This window comes from Notechis scutatus, chromosome 2 (assembly GCF_049901735.1).
Source record: "Notechis scutatus isolate UNSWTSFEM ecotype Mainland chromosome 2, rNotScu1.2, whole genome shotgun sequence".
NCBI lineage: Eukaryota > Metazoa > Chordata > Lepidosauria > Squamata > Elapidae > Notechis > Notechis scutatus.
In genome coordinates this window covers 26,663,161-26,675,742 of record NC_142010.1, presented here as the reverse complement: position 1 = coordinate 26,675,742, position 12,582 = coordinate 26,663,161, and the positions used below count along the sequence as shown (strand labels likewise).

The following is a 12,582-nucleotide window of genomic DNA, read 5'->3' as shown; positions in this document are numbered from 1 at the left end:
TCCCCAAGGCCCCTTTTTGGTGTCCATTCTGAAAGCTCTTCAGGTCAGAAATTCTTCCAGGGCACCAAAGATTTTAAAGATCATTTTCAGGATCGTTCATGGGATTTATTTGGGCAGAACCAGGGTCTGCATACAAAAGGGCAGGACCTCCAAAGCCCAGAGAAATAAATGCAGGTAGTCCTCGACTTATGACCATAATTGAGCCCATATTTTTTGTTGCTAAGTGAGACATTTGTTAAGTGAGTTTTTTCCTCCATTTTACAAATTTTCTTGCCACAGTTGTTAAATGAATCATTGCAGTTGTTAAATTAATAACCTGGTTGTTAAGTGAATCTGGCTTCTCCATGGACTTTGCTTGTGAGAACGCTGCAAAAGGGGCTCATGTGATATGGGGAGACTGCGACCGTCATAAATATGAACCAGTTGCCCAGCATCCAAATCTCGGTCACATGACAATGAGGATGCTAAAATGGTCATAAGTGTGAAAAATGGTCATACTGTCACTTTTTTCAATGGCATTGCAACTTTGGACACTAAATGAACTGTTGTAAGTCGAGGACTACCTGTAGTCCCACTGCCCATTCCCTCCAGTATGGCCTCCCAGTCCTTCCCAGTCCAAGGCAAAGGCCTGGGCCTCCTTCTTCCTGCTCCTCCCCACAATCCCAGGGGCTTCTCAGAGCTTTTGGGGAGAGGATCCCAGATCCACTTCCTGCTCTGGGGAGATTTCAGAATCCGAAAGGGATCAGAGCTTTTCCCTAACAGAAGGAGGGGGGATCGGACTCTCCGTGATCCAGAACCGGCTTCTTTCCCTTGTGGGGCTGAGCAGCGATTCATTTCATGGTCACCATCCAGAGGTGTTTCTCTCTTCTTTTACCTCCAAGCCAGTTTATTTAATCCTTAAGTTCCTGCCAACTTTTTTAATGTCTTTTGAAAAGTTGCTATATTGATAATTTCTCAGAGCAAACAGCCAGGAACACCCCAAGTTCCTGATTACTAAGGAATAATTATATATTTTAAATATTTTTTAATTTTGCAAACTGCCCCATGTCGGGAGCTTCTGAAATGGAAGAAGGAACCTCGTGGGAGGCAAATCTCTGCCTCTCCCAGAATAAATCTCTGGGGGTATTTTGGGTTTAGGATCACGGGGTGATGGTGGGGATCAGGAGAAAGTGACAATCAGGAAGGAGGAATCTTTAGGAAGATTATGAAGAAGGGCTTCTCTCCAGACTCTCATCCTGCTGCATTCACAGGACAACCTTGGCCCCATCGCTCCACTGCACCAGCATCTGCCAAGACACGGATCCGATTGGAGAAACCAGCCGGGTCCTTCCAGCACCGGAAGCCCCAAAGAGCCCCAAAGCCCCCCCAAAGGCAGGAAAGGTGACCCAGGCGGAGGGGGGGTTGGGCGAAGGCAGCCAGGAAGTTCGTGAACTGCCCTGATCCCCTGCAAACGCCGCTTTCTGACAACCTCCACTTTGGGGGGGGGGGGGTTGGTGGTGGTGAAGGAAAGAACCAGGACGCTTGGGGACGCCCAGGTAGACTTGATCTGACTTGTCCTATTTCCAGAGCGGGGGGAAGGGGTGGGTCTCCTGGGGTGGGCTGGAGGGTGGAGTGGCAACTGGGTCCCATTTACGATTTATGCCTCGTCTGGAAGTAGCCAGAGAGTGGGGGAGGGGAGGGGAAAGGGGAGCGGACTAGAAAGAGGACCGAATCAGGGATCCTGCCTGTCGGAATAAACGTTTCGGAGAGAGAAAAGAGGAAGAAAACAAAACAAAAGGATTCCCTGGCTGGCAGGTAAAAGCGGCAGAAAAACCACCGCCACTATCATCACCCCGAAAGGACTCACTGAAGCAGTTCTCCCAGGAGGCGACCAGCGCCAACCCCAGGAGCCACAGGGGCGCAGGGCGCAGAGCCATCCTGGCCGCGATCCTCAGCCTCCTCAGATGAAGAAGAAGGAAAAAAAGGCACCCCCGACGATCCACAAGAGGCCACACAACCCAGAGGCAGCTGCCGATTGAGCAAGCTCAACCCTTGGCGGGAAGAAAAAACAGAACAAAAAAAAACAGGAAATCTTTCAGAGAGTTCCCGTCTTCTTGGGGGAGGGGCAGAACTGCGGGGCTCAGAAAAGTTTCTTTCTTTCTTTCTTTCTTTCTTTCTTTCTTTCTTTCTTTCTTTCTTTCTTTCTTTCTTTCTTTCTTTCTTTCTTTCTTTTTATTTAAAGGTTATCTGGCTCTGGGGAGTTTGGGGGGACCCCCCTCCCCCACAACCAGCACCGCCGCCGCTGCCGCAACTGGGGATCAAGCGAAGCTGCCTAAAGAAAAAAAGTTTTTTAAAAAAGTCAACAAGAGGGACAACATAAAGAACCTTGGAGAAGTGATCGTACTGGAATAGCGGGTCCAGGTTTTAGCCACGACCTACAGAAAGGAGCCGAGATCCTGGAAAGTGGGCAGAGAAGAGCACCAAAGATGATTTAGGGACCGGAGGCTAAATGGTGTCATGAACAGTGTTAGGTATGTCCAGCCTATGGAAGAGAAGGAGGGGGGGAATAACTATTCTATTCTAATTCTATTCTATTCTAATTCTATTCTATTCTAATTCTATTCTAATTCTAATTCTATTCTATTCTAATTCTATTCTATGCTATTCTATTCTAATTTAATCTTATGATTCTTGACAAATGTATCTTTTCTTTTATGTACCCTGAGAGCATTTGCACCAAAGACAAATTCCTTGTGAGTCCAATCACACTTGGCCAATAAAGAATTCTATTCTATTCTATTCTATTCTATTCTATTCTATTCTATTCTATTCTATTCTATTCCAATTCTATTCTATTCTAATTCTATTCTATTCTATTCTATTCTATTTTATTCTATTCTATTCCAATTCTATTCTATTCTATTCCAATTCCATTCTATTCTTATTCTATTCTATTATAATTCTATTCTATTCTATTATAATTCTATTCTATTCTATTCTAATTCTATTCTATTCTATTCTAATTCTATTCTCAGAGGGTCTTGTGGCATCTTCAAGATGAAGACGTATTTTTCGGGGAAGGGGGATGTCAGGGTACCAAATGCGAGAGATTAATTCCCTAGTTCCTGTCAGTCTCCTGTGAGGACAGAATTATTTATTTATTTATTCCTCATATTTATACTGCCATACATCCATAAAACCTGACTGGGTGGCATACAATAAAAATAAATAAATAAACCAGGACGTAAGCTAAACATCAAAAACATTAGGCAATTTTTAACAAACTATGTTTATTATATAAAGACTGGAAGAATGGATCTGATACTATAAGCGATGCAGCCCCTTTGCTAGTTCGCCGGTTCCTTGAGATCCCCAAGAATATTTCCACACAAGAATATTTTAAGAGATTTCTGGAAGGATATCAAGGGTGGCTCCCAGAGCAGAAAAGGCCCCTCTCCTGGGTCCCACCGCAGGACTACAACATCCCTCTTCTGCAAGAGCTGATGGGGTCGGGAGATATCAGATAGAACATAGAATTATAGAGCTGGAAGGGACTTTGGAGGTCTTCTAGTCCAACCCCTGCTCAAGCAGGAGACCCTGTATCATTTCAGACATGGTCATCCAGTCTCTTTTTGAAAGCCTCCAGTGATGGAGAACCCACAACTTCTGAAGGCCAGCTGTTCCATGGGTTGATTGCTTTCACAGTTAAGACCATTTCTCCTTAGTTCTAGGTTGCTTCTCTCCTTGGATAGTTTCCATCCATTCTTTCTTGTCTTGTCTTTTGGTGCTTTGAAAAATAGTTTAAACCCACCCGCCCCCATCTCTGTAGGAGCCCCTCGAATATTGGAGCACTGCTATCATCTCCCCCTACCAGTCCTTCTTTTCATTAAACTAGACATATTCAATTCCTATAATATTCGTATGTTTTAGCCTCCAGCTCCCTAATCATTCTTGTTGCTCTTCTCTACACTCTTTCCAGAGTCTGAACATCTTTTTTATATTGTGGTGACCAGAACTGGTTGCAATATTCCAGGCTTGGTCTTTCTGAGGCTTTATAAAGCTGTACTAGAATTTCACGCAATCTTTATTCTATTAATGCAACATAGGATTGCATTGGCTTTTTTGACAGTGGCTGCACACTGCTGGCTCATATTTAGGTGATGGTCCACTAGGACAGGGGTCCCCAACCACCAGGCCCCGGACCGATACCGGTCCGTAGATCATTTTGTACCGGGCCGCAAAGAATGAATAATCTTGATTAAAATATATATAAAAATGTTTTTGCTTCCGGGTGTCTTATTTTGAAAGACAACCACTTCCGCCCTCGCCTAACTTCCGCGCTTGACTCTTTGGCGCGTATTTATCCTGCATCAGCAATGCAAGCTAGCCCTCGCAAAATGAGCCAGAAACAGAGTTCATTGGAGAGTTTTTTTGGAAAGGGTAAATGAGACAACGATGAGACAGCAGAAGGCTCCCGCTGATTCTACATTTTGGTGAGTTGATATTATAGTGTAACAGTTCATGAAAGTGCCTAATATAAAATGTAATTGTTGCATTCAGATCACATACTAAATATAATGATTAAGGTTTTTGTTATTGGAACCTTCACGCCCCTACCCAGTCCTTGAAAAAGTGTTTCTGCGTGAAACTGGTCCCTGGTACAAAAGAGGTTGGGGACCACTGCACTAGGACTCCAAGATCCCTCTCGCAGTTACTGTGTTCAAGTCTGTCAGGATCTTTTTGGATCCTGAGCTTGTCTTCTGGGATGTTGGCTATAGCTACCAGCTTGATGTCGTCTGCAAATTTGATGAGTTCCCCTTCTATTCCCTCATCTAAGTCATTTATGAAAACATTGAAGAGTACCAGGCCTAAAGTTTGGAGTATCCCAGTGCTCACTTCCCTCCATGTTGATGTTCCTTTGAGAAGCACAGGTTGAGTATGATTTGTCACCCATATGTTGGGACTGCTGCCTACCCCGCATTTTTCTGTATTTTATATATATTCCTTTTATTTTCAGGTAATAGAAATGTCTCTAGGAATGCCAACCAAAGGAAAGCCTTGCCTGCAAAGCATGTTTTTTCAAAGAGAAGCTTAACAAGAGTCATCCACAGTTGGTTCAAGGTCCAAGAGCCAACTTAGGGTTATCAGCAGGTTGAAGGGCGTAAGGTTCAAGAGAGAACTTCACGCACACCTGAGCTAAATGTGGCTTCCAGCAGAGAGAACAGAGCCAGCCCAGCCTCTTCTAGAGGCTGCAGCCAACTGTCACTCATTGGAATGATTACTCTGTTGCTAGGCAATGACCAATAGGATCTCTGTTCTGTTCTCCTTTTGATTGATAAATTTTAGTTTCTTTTCTTTCTTTTTTTTGTGCCTAACTTATATGTCAATCATTTTCCCAGCACAGTTGGAAATTCAATTCTTTTTCTTTTCTTCATAATTTATCTTTATTTCCATTTCTCTTACTGATAACACATGCACTATTTATCAGTTAACTAATTAATTATCTATTTACTTTCATAGATAACTGCCTCTATGGAAGTTTAATTTGGTGGGTAATAGTTGTCCTGTTTGGGAATTTTTAAACCTTCCTTTTTAAAAAAAATCTCACCCAAAATCACTTGTGTTTTCTTGCCTTTTCTCTTTAAATTTACTTTATGTTAAATTATCCTTTTTATAAAAGCTTTGCATGTATCCTAAACTGTTCTTCCACCCAGTCCTCTTACATTTAGTACCGCAATGGAGACTGGAAAAGTTGTCATTAAGCAGTGTGGTCATTAAGTGAAACTTCACGTGAGCACATGGGGTGAATCCCTGGTCGTTAAGCGAGACATCACGACTATGACTTTCTCTGCCGGCTTCCCCATTGACTTTGCTAGTCAGAAGCTGGAAGGGAAAGTCACAAATGGCCATTGTGTGAACTCAGGACCACCATTATACTTGTGTGACAGTTGCCCAGCACCTGAATCACAATGATGTGACAGTGGGGACTTTGTGATGGTTGTAAGTGCGAGGACCGCTCAGTGTTTTCAACGTTGCCATAATGTGGAACAGTCGCCAAGCGAGTGATGGGAAATTGAACACTGTCTGGAGTTCCCTGCCTTTACAAGTAGTCCTTGAGTTAATGACCATCCGTTTAATGACCAAAGTTGCAGCTCAGCTGAAAAAAGTGACTTATGACGGGGTCCTTGCACTTGTGACCTCTGGACCATCCTTGCGGTCAGGGGAATCACCATTTGTAACCTTCCCAGGGGGACCTCCTGTCAGCTGGTGCTCCGTTCAAAATCCAGGAAAGAAATACTTAGACTCTTGTAATTAGAGAAAAGATGTCTTTTACTGGAAGTCAGTGGTAGCAACAAGAAAATTCTGAATCTGGGTAAACAGGCACGCACATCACATATATCAAGGGAGTGAAATGTTCCCACCCCCAACAGTTCAAACGGTTCTTCCAATTAAAAGTTGTGAACTACATCATGCGGACATCTCCAGGTGGTGATGATTAGTTGACCTTGGCTTACTCAGATAAAGGTTTGCAGTTGCGCAGAGAAGAGAAAGCTAAGCAGGAATGAGAAACCCTCCCCAGTTTATACAATATTAGTTAGCAACATTTGCAGCTTACATCCCATACATTTCCCCCTTCCACCCCCCGTTACTCATGGCAGCCAGAAAGAAGCAAAGGAAAGGAGGAAGATCTTGAAGGCTGACACCTCCAGCAAGGAAACTCAACGGGGAAAGCAGGTTACAGTGGATGTAAAAAGTCTACCCACCCCTCTTAAAATGCCAGGTTTTTAAAATGTAAGGAAATCCGACCAAGATCAACCAGTTCAGAACTTTTCCCACATTTAATATAGCATATAAGTTGTACAATTTAGTTGAAAAACAAACTGAAATACTTTAAGGGGGGAAATAACAAGAAGAAGCACACAATAATGCTGTTGAGCTGTATATGGACATCCAACATAAATCCATCCCACAAGAAACGTCCATTTGGTATTTGGCAAAGCTCCGTTTTTATTTTTATTTTTAGTACAACAAGAGAGACAACTCGCAAGCCTGTCACAAGATGGTCTCTACTAAGGAAGATTTTCTCTCTTTTTCAAGAGCTCTGTTCCTTTGGAAAAGGCAGGTGTAGACTTCACGAAGGAGGGGTGGGCGCTGCTGGATCCCAGCCAGAAGGCCTTGCGCAGGGAAGGAGGTTTTTAGGAATATGGCCGCTCTGGGTAAGGCCCCTCCTTGCTCTGGATCCATTTATCGGGAAAGGGGTTTTCAAGTGGGAGGTAAACAGTTAAGATCCCTTCACTCATTTGCTTCAGATGGTCAGGACTGCCTAGCACAATTGTCCCAAACTATCCAAATAGATTCTGGTGGAACCAGACCCAGAGGGAGCACAACCTTCAGAGGGCTCCAGAGTCTCTTTTCCCAATCAGTTCATACATGGAGAGCCTTGTGGTGGCAGATCCAGAGGAGATCCAGCTGGCACCCACCAATGCTCCTTCCTTCTTGAAAGGGCATATTGGCATGAATCAATCTAACCTTTGCTCTTTGCATCTGTTAAAAGAAGTTGCTTCGACTATTTTGCTAGGGATGGGAATCGTTTGTTAGGAATTCGTTCTGTAAGAGAATCGTAACCTTTTCTATCTGGTTTCTCGCCTCTGCAATTTGCTTCAGAGTTAGGCACATCCTTGGAGACAATTCCCATGAACATCTTGCTTCATAGATAAGAGGAGGCTGCCCAGGAGCAGAAACACACAAGGACAAGGGATACTGTGTAAAATAACCAAGTATGGACAGAGCACGGACAAAGAACGCTCCATGGATAAGGAAGGGGAAGGCATGGGCAAGACATTGCCCACATTAATAAGGAACCTTTGTCTCCGATTGGATAAACTTAGTTTCTATCAGCGTACAATGTATATAATACTCTGAGCCATTCTCACAAGGGGTGGCTGTTCCTTACATGCATTTTGTCTGTAGGTTTTGGACATAGTATTCACCCAGACTTTTTGCTTTGGCCAAAGAATTAAAAAAGCTGTTATTTTTGCAGGCCTCATCTCGAGTCTTCCTCTTTGGCATCTCTGTGGCTTGGGGAAACTTCTGGGATCCTACATTCTCAAAATGGCTCCTTCTGACCACGGGATGGCCAAGACTTTCCTTTCCACCTTCTTGGGAAACAAAGCAGCTTCTCAGCCAGAGGGAACTTCCACCCAGCTGGGTCTTCTCACCTTCTTGAGGGTTCCTTGTCCCAGATGTTTCTCCTGGGGGTCTCCACTTCCCTGACTGACATGAAAAGGTGCTCTCCTTCCACAACTTAAATCTTGAAGAGGAAGATAGTAGGATTCTTCCTGGATTTCTTTTGTGTTTGGACACACATACATCTCAACTGATGCTGCCCCTGAGTCCCACTCTGCATTGGAGGTATCTTGTAATAGGGACAATCATACATTTCCTGCTGCTCTGTAGCCTTTTCGATGCCCGTCTGCAAGGACAAAAACCAGTCAAAGCTTGAAAGAACCCACCAGAGTTCATCCAACCTCTCCCTCTGTATGCAGAAGAGATCCCAAGAGAGACTTTCACCCCTGTTTAGCCACAACCCCTCCCGGTCGCTCCTATGAACAGTCACAGGAAGATCTTCAGACTTCACCACCTGATTTGCCCCAAGAGAGACCTGCTGCCTCCGAGATGGATGGAGGGGAATTGGGGGAAGCAGCAGCAACAGCAGCTGGGAGGGGAGGAAGATTTTCATGGAAATCCTTCTCTGCTGCTCTTTGACCAAATTCTTCGAAAAGGACAGAACTGGGAAGCCTCTTCCCAACTCAGGAGAAGACAGGACTGCCTGAATCTCAGACTCAGCTGAATGGAGACGGGAGTCCCAGCGAGAGGCTGAGATCTCAGAGGGCTACGAAAACAGGACAGAAGGAAGCCCAGAAGAAGCTCCCCAAAGGGGGTCCTTCTATCAGCACCACCCCCTGCAAAAAACAGATACTTACTATACAATTTCACGATCCCAAAAATCACACACCCCAGGGCAAGACCACCACCAAAAATGCAGCCGAAGATGAGCCCCAGGTTGGGCGTTGAATTGGTTGGTTCTGAATTGGGAGAAAGAGCAGATCATTGAAGGAGAAGCCCAAACAATCTTCCCAATCAGGGAAGAGACCTAAAGAAGTGATAGCTAGAAGTACCCAAAATTAAAATATCCATGAGCTCATTTTTGTGTCCCTCTCAAGGTAACATGAAGGAGCCTTGCTAACCGTTGTTAGAGGACGTGTCCTCCTGACGCTGCCTTCTTCTCCCACCAGCCCAGCATGAAGGCAGCTGGATTCATCTTTGGCTTTTCGACTCAAAAGCAGCCCTTTGCCACCTTGTGACTCTCAGCAGCTTACAAAACGAAAACATCCCCAACACAATAATGTAAACAAGTCTTTTTGTTAAGTACACACTTTCATTTCTTTGGCCAGTCCAGAAATAGCATAAAATTGTATTTTGTGCTTCCAGAACTTCAGCATGAAAATGGAATACGGTGATATCCAGCTTCTGGATGGACCCACAAATGGCAGAAATAGAATAGCGGAATAACAAAGTTGGAGGGGACCTGGAGGTCTTCCAGTCTGACCCCCTGCTCAAACAAGAGGCCCTAAACCATTCCAGACAAGTGACTCTCCAGTCTCTTCTTAAATGCTTCCAGTGATGGAGGAACCACAACATCTGAAGGGAAGCCATTCCTCTCATTAATTGTCCTCCCTGTCAGGAAATTTCTCCTCAGTTCTAGGTTGCTTCTCTCCTTGTTTAGTTTCCACCCATGGCTTCTTGTCCTGCCCTCAGGTGCTTTGGAGAATAGCTTGACTGCCTCTTCTTTGCGGCAGCCCCTGAGATATTGGAACGTATCATGTCACCCCCAGTCCTTCTTTTCATTCAACTAGAAATGCCCAATTCCTGCAACTGCTCTTCATAGATTTTAGCCTCCAGGCTCCTAATCATCTTTGTTGCCCTTCTCTGCACTTTTTCCAGAGTCTCAACATCTTTTCTATATCGTGGCAACCAAAACTGGATGAAGAATTCCACGGATGGTCTTACCAAGGCATTATAAATTGGTATTGCTTGGGGGGGGGGGGGGCAGGTTTGAGGAGGGAACTTTAAATTTAAATTTCTCTTGCACAAAATTCAGGATTCCCATTGAATAGCAATCATTCCACTTGTGAATTTGGTGCTTGCTATAAACAACAACAATAAAAGAAATATTTTATTTTGCCTGGGATATCAGCATAATAATTACATTTGAATATTTCTTTTATCTTGGTGACAAACTTCAATAAAAAAATTGAATTTGAATTTTGCCACTTTGGAAGTCCAGTGTACGTTAAGGAGACTTCTGAGCATATACAGAACTCTTTGAAAGAGGGCTTTTTCCCTTGGGTTTTATGCTGAGCCTCAGAAATTCACATATCCGATCATAAAATAAGGTGCAACTTCTTTCTTAGAGAAGCAACACACAGTGACCTTTTGACCTTTAAAGCAGGAAACCCTGTTAGTCTCTGATGGGAAATAAAACTCAGACTTCTTAGCCTCTTTTCTGACTCCTGATGCATCAGTCCAGCCACTCTCTGCATTTCCTGAAGTCGGCTGCACTTCATCCATTTTAGTCAGAATTTTCCTTCAGAAAAGGGGCAACCAGACTCCTCCTGATTCTTGTACTTTAGGAATTGTGAACAAAAGGGAATCTATTTCTGGTGCTGGGGGCAAGAAACGGGGAAGGCCTAAGAGAGGATCTGAGGGCATTTCATCAGGATCGGCCAACTCTTGTGATGGGATTCTGTACTTTCCATCCCCTGAAGTCAGTTCTATGCTCTGGTCCCTGCAGCTGCACCAACCTCAAACACTGGAAAAACCAATGGATGAAAGCTCAGGTATGCTCACACCTGGACACACCTGGGGCCAGATTCCTCTCCCACCACCTCCCAGCCTGCCAAAGAGCCCAGCCTTCCCCTCCCTGCAGCCTCTCACCTTCCAGGGCCAGGTCCAGAGGCTCCTGCAGGCTGTCGTGCTGCACGTGGCACCGATAGCGGCTCCTCTCTTTGGGGTCGATCCGGATGCTGAGCCAGTAGTGGTAGGTCCCATCCGCGTTGGGGGCCACAGACTTATGGAGGGTGTCCTGCAGCCAGACCTCCCCGTCCCTCGTCCAGAAGGCATCGATCTCCCTGGGGTAGAAGCCGTGGACCTGGCAGATGTGCGTCTCCATCCCATCCTCCACCTCTGTCTTGTCTCTGTCCAGCGTCACGTCTGGGGGCTCTGCAGAAACGGCACCCCCAGAATTAACTCTCAGCCGCTCCAGAGCTTGGAAGGGGGGTGAGAAACTTAGAGAGGAAGGAAAATCTCCCAGCACTTAATTGATTCCCCCATTGATCCTAATCTCAACCAGCTGATCCTGGAGGGATCAAAGAGCCAAGAGGGGGAGGGGTGGTCTAGATGGTGAATTAATAACAAATCACAGGAAAAGGTTATAATGTGACCCCCTGTGGGGTGAGGGGTCTTCCTGAAGGTGGGGAGGGGGCCATTTTGAGGAAAGAGTCACTAAGTCAGAATTGAGGGAACCTGTTTGAGGTTTAAGAGAAAGATCTACACAAACTATGGGGGATCCCCCCACCCTGGAAAGAGAACCCCTCATCCATGGGCTTCTTTGCCCAAGTGGGGGCTCTGATGACGTCTTAGGAAGGGCAGAAGAGGAGCCCCCACAGTGGTGGCCATGGGAGGTGCCCCAATCAGGTGCAAGGCTGGGAGGGAGCCCCCTGTGGGATGTGGTGGGGAAGGAGAGTTCAGGGGGGGAAATTAAGGGAGACTATCCCTCTTGACTACAGTTTGGCTAATGGGGGTTTCACTGAATAGCCCCAAATGGTGGCCTCATGGTGGGCAGTGAACAAGACACCCTGAAGGGCTTTTCCTGCCAGGGAGAGGCTGCATTTCCTGGTCCACTGAATGGCTGCCTGGCAATGGGAACCAAACGGGGCTTCCCGTGTCCTGCAAGAGGGGCTGGAAGGGGAGGAGGAGGATTCCCACCAGGGCAAACAGGCTCCAGACAAGGGTCCCAAAGGGGCTGAATGTGTGAGAGAAATCCGGCCATAAAGGAGGAAAGTCCAACCTGGATCCAGATGCTCACCTGTCCTCAGCAGCGTCTCCTTCCCGTAGGACAGGTGCTTCTGCAGCCAATCAATGCATTCCTTCTCCAGGTAGGACTTAAAGTACTGATTCTGTGCTGGAAGAGCATCCCATTTCCTCTGGGTGATCTGGGCCTGGGGGTCGGGAGCCACCCAGGTGAGGGTCTCCTTGTCGAAGGAGATGAAGTCCCTCCCATCATATCCATCCTGTACAAACCCTCCTTTGCTCCCGTCTCTCCGAAGCTCACAGCCATACCTCGCCTGTATTATGTGAAAGCCTGAAATAGGGACAGGAGGATGGTTTGGGGAGTCCTCAAGATAGACAGAGACCCTCCCTCCCTGCAGGGACTTTGACACAGGCACTGACACCCCCATTTCCTCCCTAGAGTTCAAGGGAAAGAAAGCCCCCATCACTATCCGCCTTCTCCCTCCTCGACCTCCCTCCCTGCATTTCCCC

The 12,582-nt window shown here is 45.8% G+C and overlaps 2 protein-coding genes across 9 annotated transcripts in view; one reads left to right on the top strand and one right to left on the bottom strand.

Moving 5' to 3' along the window:
• Window positions 1–12,582, top strand: part of LOC113428608 (major histocompatibility complex class I-related protein 1-like) — a 684,789-nt gene that overhangs the window by 250,374 nt on the left and 421,833 nt on the right. The window lies entirely within an intron of this gene.
• Window positions 1–12,582, bottom strand: part of LOC113428674 (class I histocompatibility antigen, F10 alpha chain-like) — a 156,967-nt gene that overhangs the window by 12,920 nt on the left and 131,465 nt on the right. Inside the window, exons 1-2 of one of the 2 annotated variants that reach the window (XR_015747209.1) lie at window positions 12,128–12,261; window positions 10,978–11,262 (exon numbers count right to left, since the gene is read on the bottom strand). Coding sequence is in view for 1 of the 2 variants with exons in the window: in XM_087953858.1 (XP_087809984.1) it covers window positions 10,978–11,262; window positions 12,128–12,403 (561 nt within the window). In the remaining variant the exon portion in view is untranslated. Of the gene's footprint in view, window positions 1–10,977; window positions 11,263–12,127; window positions 12,404–12,582 lie in introns of those variants that run through there. The other variant, XM_087953858.1, reaches the window with a different exon arrangement.